General features: G+C 48.4%; 5 protein-coding genes across 5 annotated transcripts; 3 read left to right on the top strand and 2 right to left on the bottom strand.

The window, feature by feature from the left end:
* The first annotated feature begins 39 nt into the window (after positions 1-39).
* Positions 40-1,550, top strand: LOC117145009 (alpha-2-macroglobulin receptor-associated protein). Its single transcript, XM_033310502.1, has 5 exons — positions 40-343; positions 398-613; positions 676-886; positions 948-1,309; positions 1,365-1,550. Exons 1-5 carry the CDS (start codon positions 122-124, stop codon positions 1,491-1,493), a joined length of 1,140 nt encoding a protein of 379 aa, XP_033166393.1. The 5' UTR covers positions 40-121; the 3' UTR covers positions 1,494-1,550.
* A 466-nt stretch (positions 1,551-2,016) lies between these two features.
* LOC117142583 (mucin-17) lies at positions 2,017-6,304 on the top strand. The gene is made up of 8 exons (XM_033306654.1): positions 2,017-2,159; positions 2,345-2,485; positions 2,554-2,684; positions 2,750-3,178; positions 3,233-3,373; positions 3,487-4,061; positions 4,121-4,406; positions 4,790-6,304. Exons 1-8 carry the CDS (start codon positions 2,017-2,019, stop codon positions 5,548-5,550), a joined length of 2,607 nt encoding a protein of 868 aa, XP_033162545.1. The 3' UTR covers positions 5,551-6,304.
* A 9-nt stretch (positions 6,305-6,313) lies between these two features.
* On the bottom strand, positions 6,314-9,554 carry LOC117142585 (BTB/POZ domain-containing protein KCTD3). Its single transcript, XM_033306655.1, has 2 exons — positions 9,218-9,554; positions 6,314-9,138 (listed from the first exon to the last, which is right to left on the bottom strand). Exons 1-2 carry the CDS (start codon positions 9,277-9,279, stop codon positions 7,008-7,010), a joined length of 2,193 nt encoding a protein of 730 aa, XP_033162546.1. The 5' UTR covers positions 9,280-9,554; the 3' UTR covers positions 6,314-7,007.
* Positions 9,555-9,925: 371 nt separating this feature from the next.
* LOC117142697 (L-asparaginase) lies at positions 9,926-12,008 on the top strand. Its single transcript, XM_033306854.1, has 3 exons — positions 9,926-10,121; positions 10,174-10,397; positions 10,455-12,008. Exons 1-3 carry the CDS (start codon positions 10,028-10,030, stop codon positions 11,949-11,951), a joined length of 1,815 nt encoding a protein of 604 aa, XP_033162745.1. The 5' UTR covers positions 9,926-10,027; the 3' UTR covers positions 11,952-12,008.
* Positions 12,009-12,057: 49 nt separating this feature from the next.
* Positions 12,058-17,888, bottom strand: LOC117142696 (F-box only protein 11). Its single transcript, XM_033306853.1, has 4 exons — positions 15,044-17,888; positions 14,762-14,942; positions 13,624-14,698; positions 12,058-13,547 (listed from the first exon to the last, which is right to left on the bottom strand). The coding sequence occupies exons 1-4, from the start codon at positions 17,207-17,209 to the stop codon at positions 13,418-13,420; spliced, it is 3,552 nt and encodes a 1,183-aa protein (XP_033162744.1). The 5' UTR covers positions 17,210-17,888; the 3' UTR covers positions 12,058-13,417.
* Between the last annotated feature and the right edge of the window lie 2,096 nt (positions 17,889-19,984).

Raw genomic sequence — 19,984 nt, 5'->3', positions numbered from 1 at the left:
GCACCAAAGCTTTATGCGATCGGTAGATGGCCACACTGCGTGTTGTGAATAACTGTTTAGCCAGGTCAGCACTGCACCAAAAATTGCGTGCTTTAAACCCGAAATAAAAACCACGAGGAAAATGGTTAGGTCAGCTCTCGTTGTCGCAGCCATCGCACTTTCCGTGCTTATTGCACTGCAGGGCGTGGATGCCGACAAAAAGCAGAGCAAGAAGTACAGCAAGGAGGCCAACGACCCGCATTTTCAGCAAGTAAAGCAGGAGAAGTATGATCCGGACTTCAAGAGCATCCAGCGGCCATTTCGCATGGCCAAGTTGAATCTCGTGTGGGCCAAGGCGCAGAATGTGAGTGGACACCATAAGATATCTCATATTTTAGCGTACTAATCCCGATTACAGCGCCTAACAGAGCCCAAGCTAAAGTCACTGTACATGGAGCTCAAGATCCACGATAAGGAAGAGATCGCTTGGAAACAGCTCAACTCCCAGCACAAGGACAAAGACGGGCTGAAGGCCGACGAATTGCGCCGCAAGCTCATTGGCATCATGAGCAGCTACGATCTGCTAGAGCATTTTGACGACACGCAGGATACGGAGAAGCTTAAGCCCTACAAGGTACGTACCTAAATCATCTTTCCTAAGAGCAACAGTTTCTTTACATACAAGTTAACGTTCAGAAATTCCACGACGCTGAGGAACGACACAGAAACAAGAGTCTTTTCAAAGACAAGAAGCTCAACCGACTTTGGGAGAAAGCCGAGATTTCCGGCTTTACCGCAGAGGAATTGAAATCCTTGAAACAGGAGTTTGACCATCACCAGGATAAGGTGGATGTGTACTACAGCTTGCTGGAAAACATTGGCACTGTAGACACCGACAAGCATGAAAGTGAGTTTGGCTAAATACAGCACGAAACCCATCAATTAATTTCGTTGTTTACTCTCGTTAGATGCTATTAACACGGAAGACTTGGACACCTATAATCTGATTTCGAATGATGTCAATGAGAACGACATCAAAACCCATGCTCAAAACGTGAAGAGTTTCGAGAACGACCTTAACACTCTGCGAGGACATCACACGGGCATCAAGGATCACTACGATAGGCTGGAACGTCTGGTGTCCTCCGGTCCACACAGTCAGGACTTCATTGAACCCAAGGTTCAGGGTCTATGGCGAGTGGCCCAGGCTAGCAATTTTACGGTTAAAGAACTGGAGTCTATTAAAACCGAATTGCATCACTTCGAAAGTCGCCTATTGAAGCTGCGTCACCTGCATGCCGAGCATGCTCTGCAAAAGGAGAAATACAAGGTATATATTTCCTAATATCAATCAAGTTTGTAAGCCAACTAACAATTATTTATAGGGAGAAAAAGTGAAGGACAAAAGCAGCCGCTTTGAGGAAATGGAGGATCAGCTGAAGAAGCAAACTCGCAAAGTGGAGAAGCTCCAGGAGAACATTGAAAAAACCATCTTCAAGCACACCGAACTTTAATTATTTAAAAGTGAAACAGTGAAAGTGCCAAGCGAATAAATTAGATTTAATTGCAAATGTTTGTGTAACGCACAAATATATTCATTCTTGCTGCTATTCAGCATAGATATAATTTTGATACCAAATATCATTTGAACATAAATAAAATCTCAAGTTTAATTTTGAACTATTTACAATCTATTTTTATCTTTAAAAATGCCATGTGGAATAATTGCAACTTTGAAATATTTTCAAAGTACAGTAAAGGGTTAAGAATAAACCGTTAAAAAACAACGATAAAAATAGTATGACCATATGACATCTGGCACAAAACGCGTATTTCCCTCCACCCAGTAGGACCGCACCTAGTATGACCGCATGCCAGTCGCATTATTGTTGTTGTCTGTTTCGTTTGGTGGGCCAAAAAACAAGAAAATATTAGCTAAGCGAAAAGTTTAAAAAATTAATATATATATATATATATATGTGCAGCGGTCGGTGCAAGTGCTTTATGGGTACATAGTGCATATGTACACACACCGACATGGGCATGGTGGAGGCGTCGACGTCGGAACTGCGCCTGGAGGCCCCAAATTCGTACACGTACCTCCTGGCGACCGTCAGCCTGACGCTCACTTTCATCGTGATGCTGGGCGCTTGTCTCTGCTGTAAGAAGCGGATTCCCAAGTAAGTTCTCCCGATATCCCAGAGGATCAGCAATACACATCGTTTCGGTGGCTCTGGCGGGAACAGGGCGGTGCAGGCCAGCGAGAGAGTGAAAGTGGGTCTCTTTCTCCAATGCTACGCCGCCCAGTTCCAGTTGGATGCACTCTTGTCGCTCGCCACTCTCTCTATACCCTCTGTCTCCACAGAAATGACTTGATGGGCCTGGAGGGCATGGTCAAGCTGAAGAATCCGGATGAGGTTATTGTGGTGACCAATCTGGTGGGCAACAGCGAGTCCCAGGCGGAGCTGAATGCCTCCACGGTGTCCAATGCGGACTCGGAGAAGCGGTAAGTCCCCATTACTTTGCTGTCTACATAACTGAGCTGAAAGTAACGCATCCATAACGAATTTCCAGGTCGAGCACTGCAGCCCATCGCAGTTTGCCTGACATTCCCGTGGCCGAGAGCAATGATAATGGGTCCGAACTATACGAAACCGTGGCGGACAAGCAACTGGTAGATGGTCGCAATGCCCGTAGCCAAAGTCGTAAGTCGTATTTAAACCCATAAAATCAGCTCGTTCTTAATACCTATTTTAAATAACACCCACAGCACAACCAAGCATGAAGAAACAGACCAGCGTGTCGCAGCACAGCTCTATTAGCCAGGCGGACGATGTAAGTTCGCCGTACTCGCGGGTCAAGGGTCTTCCGCACGACTACGCCAAGGTGCGGGGCACCGAACATCCCTATGCCCAGCTGAATGCCCCATCCACGTCTCATGCGGCCAACCACGGCTCTACAGCAGCAGCTGCGGCGGCGGCGGTGGTGGCCGGATCCTCCAGCGATGGTATAGATCCAATGCACCGCAGCTCACAGCACAGCGACGGCTCCAGAGAGCATAATGACTCGGCGCCGGCGCAGGCTGAGATTCCAGCTGCCTCTGCGATTGCAGGCATGATTTCGGCTAGCCAAGATCTTCCCTACATGACGCCGCCCATCGCCAATCAACATTTTAGCGGGGACTCACAAGACTCGTCGAGTAAGTCTGTAAAAATGGAGATGATGTCATATCGCTAAATGTTTTATTTCACAGAGGGATACACAAGCATTAGTGTGAGGGAGCCGCTGGCCAACATTTTGGCCCAACAGCCACCTGGGAAGCCCTCGAACAGGAACCCAACATTATCGCGGGATGTTAATGACTCCCACTACGCCACTGTATCCGATGATTCTGGTGAGTCACAAGAGAAATGCCACATCTCTCCATGGCAATATCAATGTTATACGTATCTTGACTTTAATTTTAGAAAACAAACTTAAGTTAGTAATTTAACTCTTCTATTTAAGATGAGACGTATGCGGCCATTGAGGATCCCAATAACCGTCATCAGGCCAACGCCGCGGATATATACACTAGCGGATCGGAGACGTATGCGCAAATCCAGCCTATGCAGGCCAATCCCATAGTGGTGGCTGTCGAGATCAATAACAGCAGCAGTCTTCCGACCGCTAGTACATCCGCCGTCCGACCCACCAGCAGCAGTGGTGCTGATCATGCTATGCCCGTTCCACCGCCTGTGGACAGTTTGCGAGCCCAGATGCACTCGCGTCAGGCGTCATCCTCGTCGAACAATAGCTCGTCTGTCTGCAATTTGGGCTCACCTAAACCTGAAAAGCGTCAGGCGAATTCACCACTACCACCGACACCCAAGGCAAGTGCGGGCCAGGCGCACCATCTGCAGGCCGGAAGTATTAGCAACCTAGCGTCTGGACGGAATTCGGTCATATCAGTGATCGAAGCGGGCGCGGAAGGGCACGAGGCGGAATCTGGAGAGGCGTCGCCACAGCGCAAGCATAGCAAGAGTCTAAGTCCCTCCAAGGAAGGCGAGGGCAACAAAAACATTGAGGGCATGTACGCTAAGGTAAGAAGAATGTCTGCCAGTACCACACAACACATCTAACACTCCTTTATTAACCGTAGGTGATGAAAAAGCACAAATTCTCGAGGAACTCGCCGTCCTCCCAAAACAGCTCGCCTATTCTGGCAAGGAAACAGCAGCAAGATGGATTGGGGGTCAGTCCGCTGGACAGTGCTGCGGCTTTGTTGGTGGATGCACAGAAGGGTCGTGTGCGGAGCAACAGCTATTCAGCCAAGGATCATGGGTATGAAACGATTCCAGCCGACGGACAGATGATGCACGAGAATCGAAAGTCGGATTGCTATGCAGCCAACATGTTACAAAAGGAAAGACAGCAGGAAGGAGGAGGTATGTCGACAGCTCTTACAAGTCCCTTTGTACCAGTTCCTGTCCGATGATTGCTGGGTAAAATGTGCTGATCCCTGCGATTTGTCGTTACATTTTTCCCTGGCCTTGTCGCTAATCCCTGCCTAATGCCTAATCTGCCTGTCTATCTATCTGTCTCTCCTTGTTTTTCCCTTAAAATGCCATCCCAAACTAAGTTGCTATGCCAAAATGAAATATGCCCGTGTTTTTTAAACTAAAACAACGAAAATTTCATGAGTTTTTCTTTGGAAGTAGCCGTGGTTAGTATTGTCTGCAGTGCATCCATTAACACTTCTCATCAATTCGACTAAATGCTGTTGTTCAAGCTCATGACTAATGAAATGCTATTTTCGCCGCCCTTTCAGCGATTGCCCAGCCCGTCACGATAGCAACAGCAATAGCGATCAGCGCTAGCGCAAAGCACTACGAGACTATTATTAACCAGACACAACCGCCACCGCCTCCATCCAGGAGCAACAACGATCCTGGCTACGAGCAACTGCAACCGCATCCTGTTCCTACCGGCGAGGATGAGGCCAAAAAGTCCGACTATGATCCTAACTACGAGGTGCTCAAAAGTCGTGCTCACTCTGACGACGGCTATGCGAAGGTGTTGGATAAGAAGCGTCCACCTGCGAACGCTGACGGCTCCGGCTACAGCACCATTCCAGGGGCGGATGCCAACCACAACTATGCCAGCATCCTCGAGACAAAGGCCGCTGCGGAGACGGATCATTATGCACGGATAGCGGAAAATGCGGTGGCAGGAACGCCGGGCAGTAGCAGCAGTCGCTTGACCCCCACATCGCCCAGCTCCACATCCAATTCCGTGTCGCTTAACTCTTCAACGGTTGCCACCAGCACGCCGATCTCCTCGCAATATGAATCGCTGACGGGCACGGGGAGCGAAACGGATCCCAATTATGAGTCGGTGTGCTATCTCACCACGGCGTCCAATACAGCGACAACGACAACAGCGACGACCAACACTAGCAGTGGGATAGAGCCCGGCTACGAGCCGCTGCAGACGGATCAGGAGTCGGACACGCAGACGAGCAGTCCGCTGAGTGGGTCAGCATTCACGCCAAGTGAACAGTTGCTAGTGGACGACTACTTTCACGTGTAGCCCGTGTCCAGTGAGCTGGATCTCCCCTCATCAGTTTTTTGCTAAGCAATTCTTTACGCACACATATCATCCATTCAATGCACAGATCCCCCATACACATTAACGCTTCATCGTAGTTAGGAACGGCGACCGCCAAGCGACAGTCTTAGATTGCACGGCAGCGGGTCACTGACCCACGGACAAATCCGGGACAACAGATATCCCATAATGGCACAGCTTCATATCGGTTTGCCCTTTAGAATATAGCATAGCTTTAGGTTGACTTTGTGTACAAACTATTTGTATGAACGGCTCGACAATTGCTTCCGGGCGAGGGTGGGTAATCGCTCCAAGTATCTACTCCATTATTATTATTCTATCTCAGTACCAGTGCGTCCTATTTTAGGTAAATTAAAGGCAGGGGTCCCACTTGACGAGCCACTTGTTTAAATTGTTTAATAAGCACACCGGCGGTCGTTAGTGGGTTGTGTTTAGGCCAATGATATTTAAATGGCGGTCGGGGTTGGGTTGGGGTAACTTACCTACAATACACAAATGTATATTATATATATTTTTTATATGTTTTGGCGTTTTTGCTGCTTTTTTACTTTACTGAGGTCCGGTATAGGCGTAGGATATACACGTATTTACACACACAACACCCACGAGAAGGCAAGCCAAGTATTTGTATTTGATAAATGTTAATGGAACACTTCCAAGTATTCAACCAGCAAGAAACTAAGATAAAATGTTCAATAAATTATTGATGACACAACTCGGTCGCTATTTTGATATCTCTTTGTGTATAATTATCTTTATTTATATTGAATATGTATAGCTGTTTACTGGTTGCAACAAGGCGGATCATTATATTCATGTGGGGCATTGCATGCAACAGGACAGATTCGAATTAGAAGCAGTCGCTCTATCGATTCTAATCACAAGTAATAATATTCAAGGTTGACAATCAACTGATTGGCTGTCCAATGAACTTTCTTTGCTTTAGGCAACCAATCTTATCCACACCGAACGATTTCGTATCTGTCCTGATGGAGCACCCTTCAGGAGAGTTGTGCTAATTATAGATGATCGGTTGCAGAAGTCTTATACTCTGGTTTACATCGTTTTAACTAATTTTCATAACTTTAACTATAACAAAGAAAGACGTTTTTTTTAATTACTAACTGTACGATCCAAGTTTGGAGGAGCACAAAAAATGGGTTTACGGGATACACATAGCATTTGCAACCACATCGAGCACATATAATGGAGATTATTTGATTGGGTAAATGCCGGCTGGCAGTTCATCACGGCCCAGTGGCTGGTCCGCGGGTGAGTCGCGTCACCCAGACGTAGATGAGGGCGCACACCACGAACTGCAGGAATATAAACTGGTAGTCGAAGATTAAGCTACACCTGTGAAATGTAAACGATGAAACGCGCCCGACAAGCGCCAATCAAGCAGCCGCTTCCACGTCTCATTCGTTGTTGTCGTCAGCCATCGGGATAGCAGCTGCCGGCGCCACAGCCTCTGGAAGAGCAGGTTGCACCTGAGCGGGCGGCTGGACGGCTTGGATGGCCATTGCCATTGCTGGTTCCCGATTTAGCAGGGCTATGTTGCTGGCCTTCATGCGGGCTATGGAGGAGGCCATTCCAGAGCCGTTGCCCATAGCTGATAGACACGGTGACATACAAGGTGTTGTGCATGATGAATTGCTGATTTCACACTGGTCAAGTAGGCGGAGAAGCTCATTGGTGTCGGGTCCGCCATTGATTTTCTGCTGCGGCTCATCCTTGGAGAGCAGCGCCAGTGCGGTGGTTAGGTCCCACATCTGAATGGCGCCGTTGCAGTGACCGGTGAGTATGAACCGGGACGATACCTCGCACTCGAGCACACAGAAGGCCGAAATTGTGGAGCTATCTACGGATCTAATGACGCACACCCGATCCCCGTTGGAGGCCAAGCGCACGTACAACTGATCCGTCTCGGGCACCACCTTTTGCACGAATATCATGTCGTCGTAGTCACCGTAAGGTCCAAAATCATTTCCAGCCGCATAGCTGTAGCTGGTATCGGTAGCTTCCAGCGACACGATTTTGAACGATGCTTCCGGCGTGGAGCCCGGCTGGGTGGAGAGCATGCCCCGGAAGCGGGTCAGACGCCATGTTCGCACGTGGTGGTACTCGCTGCACACGGATACGAGATACTTTTCCGACAGCATCACCTTCGTTACGGGGCTTTGGTGCACAAAGAAAGTCTCGAACAGGTGTGGTCCATGGCCAGCTGTCTCCGGATGCTGGACGATGATTCGCACCGCTCCCGACTTTGTGCCATAGGCTATTTCAATCCAATTGCCACTTATGCTCGAGGTTTTTGGGGTAAGGTAGACCGAGATGGCTGTGATTGGGTCCAGTGTGACATCTTTGTAGAGCTCGGTAACCAGTAAATCATTGTCCTTTATCCGGAGCGGGAACTTCTGCATGTCTATGTAGTAGATGGAGCCGTTGTTGCAGCCCAGCAGCAAAAATGAGCCCGCGGAGTCGAACGAGAGCACGGGCACTAGGTCCTGAATCTGCCAGTGCTGCGTCATCGCGTGCCAGACGCCGATCTTGCCGGAGGATGACAGGGCCACCAGCTGACTGCCGATGAAGAACAGGTACTCCACTCGCACATTTAAATTAAACGTGCCCACATCCGTTTTCTGGCCGCCCTCCTGAATGCTCCACAATCTTATCTGACTGCCGTAAGAGATGGCCACCATCTTGCTGGGCAGTGGCTCTGCTGCGGAAGTATTCACCTTCGAGTTGATGGCGATTCTTTCGATGGTGGCGTCGATGTGGGGCGATGTGAACACCTGCTGCCATCCGTTGGAGTCTTTCACCCGGTAGCAAGTCACAAAGTGTGCGTAAGCCACTGCTATCCAATTCTGGTGCGCCTTAATGATTTGCACTCGCAACGGGTCCACCCAGTTTGAGTTCTGTGTGGGACTGAATACCAGGCCAACTTCGTTTCGAAAAACTTTGTTCAGATCCGCCGAGGAGTTCCGCGAGTGGCGCATAAAGTCCATCGAGGGATTACGTGAGTGCAACATGGGAGCTGGGGGATTGGCACCATTGCCAGTGCTACCTGTGCGACCAAGGCGCAGATCCCATGATGAATTGCGCGAGTGTGAGGAGCGTGAGGGTTCTGGAACGCGCACCATGGAACCGGGACGACTACCAATCGCACTTGCCGAAGTGGAGGGCAATGACTCGTCAACGCTAGTAGCAGGCACAGCTTCGTTTGACGGCATGGGCGGCGCCGCCAGAAATCCGTAGAAGAGCAAATCACCGCAGGACGAGTGGTTAAGGTCTTCGCAGAGTGCCAGGCGCTTGGTAAGCGGCGTGATGCCATAGTACTCGGCCTCGTGGCGCAGAGCGCGTATTTCGCAGTTCTTGATGTCGATGTCCTTGGTCCTTAAGTAGTTGAGTATGATCGAGAAGAGCGTCGGATCGCGGTCAATAAAGATGGCATTGTGCTCGTCTCTGAGACTCGAGATGCGTCCGCTGAGAAGAGCCGTGAAGAAGGTGTCCGGGATCCACGTAAGCGTTTGCCGCGACGTGGAAAAGCTATGGATAGTGAGATGGGATATTGCATGCGTCATCAATGCCGTTAGTGGGCCGTAATGTGTTGGTTCTTTGTTCTTACCGCTGACCACCCACATTGAGGTTGACCAGGTCGCTGCTGGAGGCGTGCGTGAAGTGGGACATGGCAATCCGATGACCCGCGGGCTGCCGCAGCAGCGGACGGTGAGGATTGCTCTAAATGCGCCTCTATTTGTGTGGCTTCCGTGCTCCCTGCGCTCCAATCAGCAACTGATATGGCGGAGCAGTGGCAGCGGCGGCAGCGTAGCAGATAACTCGCGATTTCGGTACCCAACCCACTTGACGTGCGCTGCGGGGTGCAATTTATTCGATTAACTCTTTGTGCCAGGCTATTTATTTATTTATTATTTGTTGCACTGCACTGTGGAAACTAGGGATGGGCAAATTGGTCGTGACTGTTCCCAGTCATGACGAGTCACTGTTTACGGGGGGTCCCCGTTGCATTTAGCTGTTTTGCTGACACTTGCTAGTTTTGCTTTTGTATGTGATAGCTCACAATGACTTTTGATAGTTTCCAACCAATATTTCATCATTAAAAAAATAAATAACATAGAAATAAACTTATTTTGGGCATCAGAAGGTATATGCATTTCCACATTTATAAGCGTTATTCTTGTTGAAGCAGTGTCCATCTCTAACTTTCGATTAAATTCCCATGCAATACGGTCACACTACCCTTTCCTCAAGCAACGGTTTATTTCGCTTGGTGGCAAATTTGAAAATATTTTAAAATTATGCCTTGAATTAAGCATCAAAACAAACAGCTCATGGATCTTACTGTCACACTCTGAGCCTTAGGAACTACGCTTTAGTTTAGTTTCGGACACCACTCACAATTTCGAAATAGCCCAAAATGCCGGCGAGGTGCGGTTGCTTGAAGAAGGAGGCTCGCGTCCATGTCATCTACGTGGGTGGAACCATCGGAATGATCCGCAACGAGTCCGGAGGTGGGTATATCGATGGTTCTAGTCCTTGTACCAATCAATTGTTTCCCATCAGTACTGCACACCGAGCCCAAGGTGCTGGCTCGGCAGCTTCAAGAGTTTCCCAGCTGCCACGACAGGAATTACACCAGCAAGGATAATGATGGTCCCATGATGGTGCTACCCGCAGTGTCTGGAGCTCCGTATAGAGTCCTTTACGATTTGATTGAGTTCTGCCCACTGATGGACTCCAGCTGCATGGGCTTCTGCGACTGGAAGCGCATTGCCAACGAAGTGGGAGTAAGTTGATCCTCGAGGATTATTATGTTAATCTAAAATATGCTACTTTTTTCGCAGAAGACATACAAGTCCTACGACGGCTTTGTGATCCTCCATGGAACAGATACCCTAGCCTACTCCGCCTCGGCACTGGCGTTCATGCTGGAGAGCCTGAACAAACCCGTGGTATTCACTGGGGCACAGATTCCGATCTTTGAAGCCCGCAGCGATGGGCGGGAAAACTTCTTGGGCGCACTTCTCATAGCAGGCAATTACAATATACCCGAGGTGCTGGTCTTCTTCGGCAACAAGATTCTCCGTGGCTGTCGCTCCACGAAGCTCAGTTCCGACTCCTTTCACGCACTGGACTCACCAAATTTTGCCCCATTGGGTCGGGCGAGTGTCAACATTGAGATAAACAGCCGCCAAATCTTTCGACCGTGCAATATTAAACCATTTTCACTTCATTCGGAACTCGAAAAGAACGTGGCGCTGCTGCGAATTTACCCGGGAATAAGTGCCAGTGTGGTCCAGGCAATCTTGAAGGAGCCAACGAAAGGTGTGGTCCTCCAGACCTTTGGAGCCGGCAATTTTCCGGTTAATCGTGAGGACCTGATGGACGAACTGAGGGAGGCGGTTCACAGAGGCGTTATTATTGTCAACATCACGCAGTGCTCGGCGGGCATGGTGGCCAACATTTACGAGACAAGCCAGGGCCTGATGGAAGTGGGCGTAATTCCCGGCTATGATATGACTCAGGAGGCCGCCTTTACCAAGCTGGCCTATGTGCTGTCCAAGCCGGAGTGGGACATTCCCAACAAGAAGAAGGTGATGCTACTAAGTTTGCGCGGCGAGCTGACCACCAACAAGGTTTCCAAGATTAACGACATTGATCTGATCGAGGGCGTGGCCCGCACATTGCACATGTCGACGGCGATGGAACGGCAGCAGATGTGCTCCACATTCTATCCCGCTTTGGTGGCGGCCGCGGTCACCGAAGGTGATGTCCACAAGTTGGGCGATCTCAAGCAGTACGGCGCCAATCTGTGCGACACCAACTGCGATGGTCGCTCCGCCATGCACCTGGCCTGCTTCCTGGGCAAACTGAACTGTGTCTGCTTCCTGATTTCCGCCGGCTGCCCGGTAAATGTCCACGATCGATTCAACCGCACGCCATTGCACGAGGCCATCGACACGGACAACCATGATATAATCAAGGCGCTGCTCAAGAACGGCGCCAAGCTGAACGATCAGCCGCTGGTCCAGGCGGAGCTACTGCGTGCTCTTACGGAACGGGGCAAGATCAAGCGATTGGAGTCATTTCGTCTCGCCGGAGCCAATCTCACGCTGGCCGATCGGACTGGACGAACGGCTCTGCACTACGCCTGCCAGTTGGGCAATCACGAGGTGGTGGACTATCTGCTGCCGCACTACGAGAATCCCTACATCAAGGATGAGCTGGGCATGTCGCCAATCGACTACGCCAAGGCAGCCAATCATGCCCACATCCTGACCCTGATGCGGTTCAAGGAGAAGGAGCTGGCTAAGCAAGATCCGTGTTCCTGCACGCAATAGAAGCACTATTAGCTCTATCGGTTTCTAAATTCCAAATTAAAAACGTAACTCAACATATTTTCTTATTTTTTTTTGTCAAATTTCAAATATTAGCTTATACCTTGTGTATATAATATAAGTATGTATATTTAGTTGTTTGTCCAAGTAAAGGGCGACGTTATTAGCTTGCATAGGTAACACATTAAAATCAATTTCTACATAGTATAGTCGCACGTCGAGGACGCACTTAAATTTTTGTTAGTAAAACAATACAATCGGATGTTCGTATATTTCATATAGTTGAATATAGAATATAGTATGCAGTATTTATGTGGTTATTTGATCCGTACAGCAATAAATGGCCTACGAAGGTGAACCGTTGCGGAAAACACGGGCAAACAAATATAAATAAAATGTAAGGCAATAAAAACAAAATACTTAATTCACACACGCAGTTATCGGATAATGTCATCTATGCAATAGTTATGGTTTTTGCGTTCACTTACATCTAGGCTACTACAGACTTAAATTATAAAAATGATTCGCATAATTCAAATACTCGGCCCGAAGACAAACTAAATACTAAACCTTTCATCAACTTACTGGACTAAAATGACACATGGCTTGTTTCTATTTCTCGTTTAAGTTTGAGCTACAAATTTGTTCTACAACATTTAGACATGAAATATTGCTTGGTATTTTACGCTTGGTAAAAGGCTTTTGATTTTGTATCCTGTCCGTGTGCTGCATCCGTAGAATTCTCATGAATATATATGAATATATATATTTATAGTGTGCTGCTGTATAATTATGTTATGTGTTTACTATACTCGTATATTCATAGGTTAGTTTGCTGAAGCATTGGCTGCCGCTAATCTAGTTTGTTGTTAATACTTAGAATTGCTTTCTTCGAATTGTTGTTAGTCAGGGGGCATCTTACTCGGTTCGCCTGTGTATGTGTATATCGCTTATGAATATATCTTATGCCTACACGTAGTTTATGTTAATTGATGTACTTTTAAAATCTCTACTAATCTACATTACAAAATTGTTCTTCACTGGGTTTTCGAGAGGGCTCTTTTGCTCCTCCTTCGTTTACATTTCGACGTACAAACAAATGCATTGTGTATTTAAGGTGTTGCTCCTTTTTAGTTGTTCATTCGTTGTGACATAAATGGGAAAAGTTTCAGTGGTTTTTGCATTGATTTATCCGTACCATGCTCAGTTAAAAAGTGAAAACTTTGCGTGTGAGTTCGTGTTAAACTAAATTGCACATTGAGTAAAATTTTGAACGCAAGAATAATTAGTTATTATTTATATACAATTAATTGTATTGTGTATAGTTTTTTGTTTTGCTTGTTGGGTTTGGGTTTCTTTCGAATATTTACAGCAACGCGTGAGATGTGCGAGAGATTTGAGAGCTTGGCCTTAACGACTTAAGATATAGCTATAGTGGGAACCGCGGATTAGCTGCCGTTGTGGGTTCTCTAGTTGACCATCAGTGTGTGTGATTCCATGGGGGCTGCCGAGTCGTAGAGTGTGTCCGTGTCCTGAGTGGGTTCGCCCTGCAGTTGACACTGATTGGACAGGGTGCCAGCACCGCAGTCGCAAAAGAAGCTGCAAGATATAAACAAATATATAATATTTATAAAATATAAAAATACAATGCATTAGTTCTTTGCTGCGCACTTACCGATCGTGTCGTATAAACTCGACGTCATGACCAGCATGACAATTCTTAATGCAATTGACGCATATGGCGTTGCGGTCGGTTGTGTTGCAGGTCTGGCAGCGGTAGAAGTCGTGCATGGGAAAGGAGGTGTAGCTGCTAATCTTGTACAGGCACTGCCCGCTGGATACGGCCTTCTCCACCTCGTCCTCGTTGTTGAAGATGTTGTTGCCCCGGGTTATGGGCTGAACGCCGCTGGCTAGGCACAGCCCACCGAACTTGTTCTTGAATATCTGATTATGCTCAAGCGTGGCGGTGGCATTGTTGGTTATCTCCACGCCCGCCGCCTGGCCATCGTAAATGCGATTCCGTCGCAGGATTGGGTGCGATTGTGTCGAGATGAGTACTCCGGCCTGTGTGTTGCGGAATATATCGTTTTCCTCAAGGATACCCTTGCCGCCGTTGAAGATGCAGATGCCGCCATCACGACCGTCATAGATCTTGTTGCGCTTTAGCGTCGGATTGGAGTCCGTTTTAATCCAAACACCGGCCATGGCATTGTCGAATATCTCATTCTGCTCCAACAAGCCCAGACCACCATTATACACCAGTACTCCACCATTCTGTCCGCCCCAGATCTTGTTGCCGCGTATTACCGGATTGCTGCCCGTGCGGATTTGCACTCCCGAGTACAGGTGGTTGAATATGTCATTGTCCTCTAGCTTTCCATGCCCGTTGTCGTAAAAGTAGACTCCCACCTGCTTTCCCGAATGTATTCGATTGCGTCGCAATACTGGAGTGCTCCCAGTGGTGATCCACACGCCAGCCAGTGTGTTGGAGTACACCTCGTTCTCCTCTATCAGCCCTTGACCCTTCTCGTGTACATATATGCCGCCGTGTTGGCCATGATGGATCTTGTTGTGCCGCACTATGGGATCACTATTGGTGCGAATTTGAATCCCTGCCAGAGCATTTCCATAAATGTTATTGTGTTCGATAAGACCTCGACCCTCGCCAAAGATGTACACTCCTCCTTGGTGTCCGTTGTAGATCTCGTTTTTGCGGATCGTTGGATTGCTGTTGGAGGTTATCCAGACACCTTGACGACAGAAAGCGTGTGTTAGATACCATTAATGATCTAGTCCTGGCTTTGTAAGCTTACCTGCAAAGTTATTCGAATGAATGCGGTTCTCTATGAACTGACCAAGTCCGTTCTCGTGCACATAAATGCCGCCCGTTTGGCCATGATGGATTTCACACTTGACCACGGTAGGATTGGCTCCGGCCTTAACCTCGAAGCCAGCTATGCGATTGTTGTGGATATCATTCTTCTCAAAGTAGCCCTAGGAAAGGATATCAAACATTAAAATAGTTAATATAATGTTAATGTTATATTCCAAATAAATTACAATGAGTTGTGCTAATACAATTAGCTTCAGCTTACCATTCCATTTTCGAAGGTAAAGATGCCCACATCCCGACCGTGGTGTATGTGGTTCTCTCGCATAATCGGACTGGCGAAGTTCTTAACCCAAATGCCCGCCAGAGCGTTCCGGCTGATCTCGTTGTGCTCGTATGTTCCCTGGGCGTAGTCGGTGACGTAGAGGCCTACATTTTCGCAGTCGCTGATATCGCAGTTTCGAATGACGGGATTGGCGTTGACCCCGCCCACACAGACGGCAGCGCCCACCACCGAGGTAGAGCGAATGATGCAATTGTCCACAGTTGGGGAGCAGTTCTCGCCGATGTCCAGGCAGTAGTGCTTGTGATGCGATACTGTTGATGTGACTTCAGGCGAAAACTTGAGTGTGAGGTAACCCACGTAGGCGTACTTGGCGCCCTCTACAAACATCACAGTGGATCCGGCCTCCCGTTCCAGGATCACTGATTCGGCAACGTTGCCAGGCGCTGCACCAACAAGTGCCACGTCCGAGTCGATGAACAAATATTCCCCCTTGTAATGACCAGCATGTAGGAATATCAGTGGTCCGGGATGCTCGGTCGGAGCCACTTGCTCCTCATAGATGTTGACCAGTGCGTTAACGCTGGCGCCACCGACTCCCGCTGACGCACTTGTGTTGGACAGTCCGGCGGATACCACATTGCCGGCACCTGCACCGGCTGGCACAAAAACTCCTGCAGCCGCTCGCTCTTCTGGGTAATCCAGAGCCGCCTGAATTGTGTTGAAGAACACAATACTGCGGCCAGAGCTGCGACGCTCCTGGTAACCGGGACGCACATGAACACCGCGGTACAACTGGCGGAAGCTCTCTTTCCACGGATTAGCGTACTCCGACTCTTCGGGCTTCTCAAATACGAACTTGCACAGTTCCGGGTTGAAGAGCGGCAGGTCGTACTCAAAGACAGACTGATAGAGTCGCTTCCACAGCTCCGTGTCGTTGGCAATGGTGTTAAAGCGCTTGCATACGAGCGCCAGGCGGCATAGGTCCTGTTCCATAAGATACGAGAAGATGGCCAGCAGTACCTCGTCGGGCAGTTCATACTGAAGGTACTGGGCCGCCGTGGGCGCACAACCTGCACCGCCGGACGCTGCTGTTCCAGATCCGGCTGCTTCACCTGTGGCACCCGCAGACGGTCCCATCTCTCCGCCTTGTGTGTAGAGGCGTCGAGACCTTTTCCTCGCCGGCAGCATGTAGTTATTATCCTCGATGGCAGCGCCAACCGGCAGTGCTCCACAATGCTGTTGCGGCACCGAACTGTGGACATTGGGTGGCTGCGCCAGAGTGGCTCCAGTGGTGGGTGCATTGTTCACCGGAAAGGTGGCGCTGGTCGAGGGCGCCTGAACATTGGACGAGGAGCTCGAGGACGAGGCGGACGAAGACGACGAGCTAGAGGAGGAGGACGATGAGGAGCTGGATGGCGAGGCACCCGGATTAACCAGCGGCGGTGAGCTGCTCGATGGTCCTACGAGTATTGCGGCAGCTGCTGCCACGGCGGAAGATGAGCTGGTGGGCCATTGCTCGTGGCTGCTGGCGGAGATCTTTCGGCGCAAGTCGTACGGGCTCTGGTGACTACTTCCGGAAGAAGCGGAGGCTGCAGCTGCTGCGGCGGCGGACGTGCTTGCCGTACTTGATCCGACTGTGGCGCAGGTGGACTTCGAAGTGGTGGTGGAGGAGGAGGCTCCTAGTGCCGGTGGCGTTGACTGGCTGGTGCCGGCGCCCGAACTCTCAGTGGTGTCCATCATTTGCAGGGCATTGTAAAAGCTGCCAGAGAAGCCCGACGAAGCTGCTCCGCTGGATCCACTAGCTCCTTGGCCGCTGTCAAAGTACTCTGCAGAACTGGAGGCTCCTGCTGCAGTAGCTCCGGCGGCTGCTGCTGCCGCCGCTGCAGATCCGGATGTGGATGTGGCGCCAGTACTTCCGCTACTGCTGGCGTTGTTGTTGCCAACGCCACCACCACCGGAACTACCGGCGGCACTACTGTTGGAACCGGATGCACTGGCTCCCACACCGGCGGCGGTCACGTTTTGCTGAAGCATGGGGTCCATTATGTTGCCCGTTGGCCGGTTGGGCATCGCTATCCGGTTGGCTCCTTTCCGGCGGGAGCGGCGCACGTAGGTGCGCGATGATGTGAATGAGGCGCTCGGCATCTTCGCTTCACCTGCCCAGCGATGATAAGTTTTCCGCGAGTTAATCAGACCCAAAGACTTTTGCGTTTGAGTTTTCACAGTTTTCCAACCCCATATGCACACGCACTCACACTGGCATACACACACTGGCACATGCACATGCACAATTTGGCGACGACTTTTCGCTCTTTCTCTCGTTCCCCTCACTTCGCTTTCGATGTGGAGTGCCACCGATCGGTTCGGATTGGCTGGCTATATCCTTGGACCCTTTGATTGATTGTTAATTTAGCTACATTTGCTTAAGTTAATCCGTCTGCTGACTGCTCTTCTTATTGCTAGCGAGTGCATGTGTATGTGTGTGCGAGTGTGCCTTTTTCGGGGTTTCTATCCTTTGTCTCTCCTTTGTTTTGTTTTATTTGGTTAGAAGAGCACCGCTAGCGCACACGCTGGTCTGCTCCGTCTCGCTCACTCATTGTTACTCCGTCTCCCCTTTAATTCGTCTTCGCAGCAGAGACTCTGATTTCTTTTCGCTTATTTCGCGGCCCAAATAAACACTTTTCACAATGCAAATACGCAAGTTCCATTCAATAGCTTTTGCACTTGACACAATTGAACATTATTATTCCGAAATTTCAGGAGCGAAACCACCTATACTCGGAGTTTTAATTTTAGCGTTCAGTGTGGCCGCTGCTCGACTGATGGAAAATACCAGCTAGCAAACGAAAAAAAACGACATCGCCTTAAAGTCGTTTGGTATTTTTAAACATCGTTTTTCTGGAATCGATTTTAATATCGATAAGATCGATATATTTTGGGCGCGGATTCAAATTCTACATATCTATTTTAAATTATAATCCACATTTAAATGTATGCTTTTGTCGCGTTCCGCCGAATAGATCTTAACAATAACAATAACAAATAAAGCTTATAGATTTAAAATGCTTGCATTAGGCTGCACTGATTTTGAGAGCGCGTGGTAAACAGCCAACATGCAACCAAGGACTTTAGCTGCTGCAAATCGACAATTAAGGCCGCGCCACGCCCCCTTTGGGTATAAGTTTCATTGTTCACCTGCTTGTCATTGCCGTTTTGGGCCATGTTTTGACTGCTTCATTGAACGAGTGCCCAACATTGAACTTCGCACACGCGATTGCATCGACTATGGGAAATTGAACTTAAATGTTTCTGTTACTGAACTTGTGACCCAAATGACAAAGGCACGTGTCAAATGTTAAGCATATTTTATATAAATAGCACTCTTTGGAGTTGGCTGTCCAGCTGGTTTCCAATAATTAAACTCAATAGTAACAAAAATCAGATGTAATTTTGAAATAAAACTAATTAGAGATCAGAAATATATAATTTTATATTTTTATGTTTTTTGTTTCAATTTAATTGTGTATAATTCTTTGACACTCTCAATATATAAACAATTTGAAAAGGGTGAATCTTAGATTTTACTGTATTTGTTAACTTGTATAGTGGCAACTTGAGCCATACAGCTGCCCTAAAATGATTTGTTAACCATTTGTTTATATTTTTCTCGACCTATTCGGTGTGTCCTCGTCCTCTCGTAGTTTTCCGTAATTTTTTTCCGGTTTTCGCCGCTTAAACCAGCTTGTAGCTACGTTGTGTTGTTTTGGTCTGCGCTTTGTGGTGCCCATTTAGAGGTCCTACTTCCTTTCCATTCCCTCACCCGGCGTGAATGATAATGGCATACGCATCCCTTTGGTCCGACGCCCACCAAAAAGGGGAGGGTGGGTGGCTTGACTATGGCCATATGTTCTCGGGGGCCTGGTGTCCTGTACTCCCCGGCATCCCCTCGCCGCTGACCTCAATAATAATTTCGTCTAATTGCTTCGTTATTATGCCGCGCACATGCTTTTCTTGATTCGCCCGTTGTTGGTAATTCACTTGGCCCCCACGGTTACCTTCCTATCTTCGCTGGTGCGTGCTCTCCTCTCCTTTGAGCTCTCGAGGATGTGGACGTGGATGTGGTGGCCTCAAGTGGGCGGTGGGCGGTGGTCGGTGGCCTCTGGTGGGTGGAAGCGTCCGAGTCAACCATTTTCGCATATTATTATTTGTCTCCTTTGTTTTGCGCAATTTTTCGTCATTTGCTTCATTTTCTGTCATTAGAGGCATTTAACTTTTTGCTGTTTTGCCTCTTTTCCGATTTGCCTTCATTATTCAGGCGGCCGCCAGTTTTCGCATTTCGGATTCAGGCCGACGGAAAAACTGAGCAAATGGATTTTCCTGTGGTCAAGCTGAAAGCAGGGCAAAAGTGGACAATTAAATTATCATTGCAGCGATATTTAGTCGTATAAACAATATAGTATGTGGAAAATAATAACCACTACCATGTCCTCTTAAAACTTTTCTCAATACTAACTTAAATTTAAATTCCCCTGAAATGTAAGAAATTTTCTATATTTGCTTCCATTTTAAGTTCAACTCATTTAGGAGCTGCTACCTTTAAGAAATTTCCCTTTCCATACGAATTTCTTTTGGGGAGCTGCAACCAAGGAGCGGATCAATGTGTGTCAATGGGCCTGTTGCCTCCAATTGAATCCACCTGTCCGCTGGCGGAGTGCCGAGCTGCATGCCTGACGTGCAGCAGGATATGCCAAGTCATTTAGATGGAATCGCTCACATTTTTAATGACAACTAATGCGAGTGCCCTGCACCATCCACCACCACCCTTCGCCAACCTAGTTTTTGGGCCCGGCTTAATCACATTTCCAGGAGCTCTCTTTCGGGCACAAGTGTGTATGTCTAATGCGCAAAACTTTTAATTGA

This window comes from Drosophila mauritiana, chromosome 3R (genome assembly GCF_004382145.1).
Source record: "Drosophila mauritiana strain mau12 chromosome 3R, ASM438214v1, whole genome shotgun sequence".
Lineage (NCBI taxonomy): Eukaryota > Metazoa > Arthropoda > Insecta > Diptera > Drosophilidae > Drosophila > Drosophila mauritiana.
Note: the sequence above shows the minus strand (reverse complement) of the source record. Positions and strands in the feature narration are given on the sequence as shown.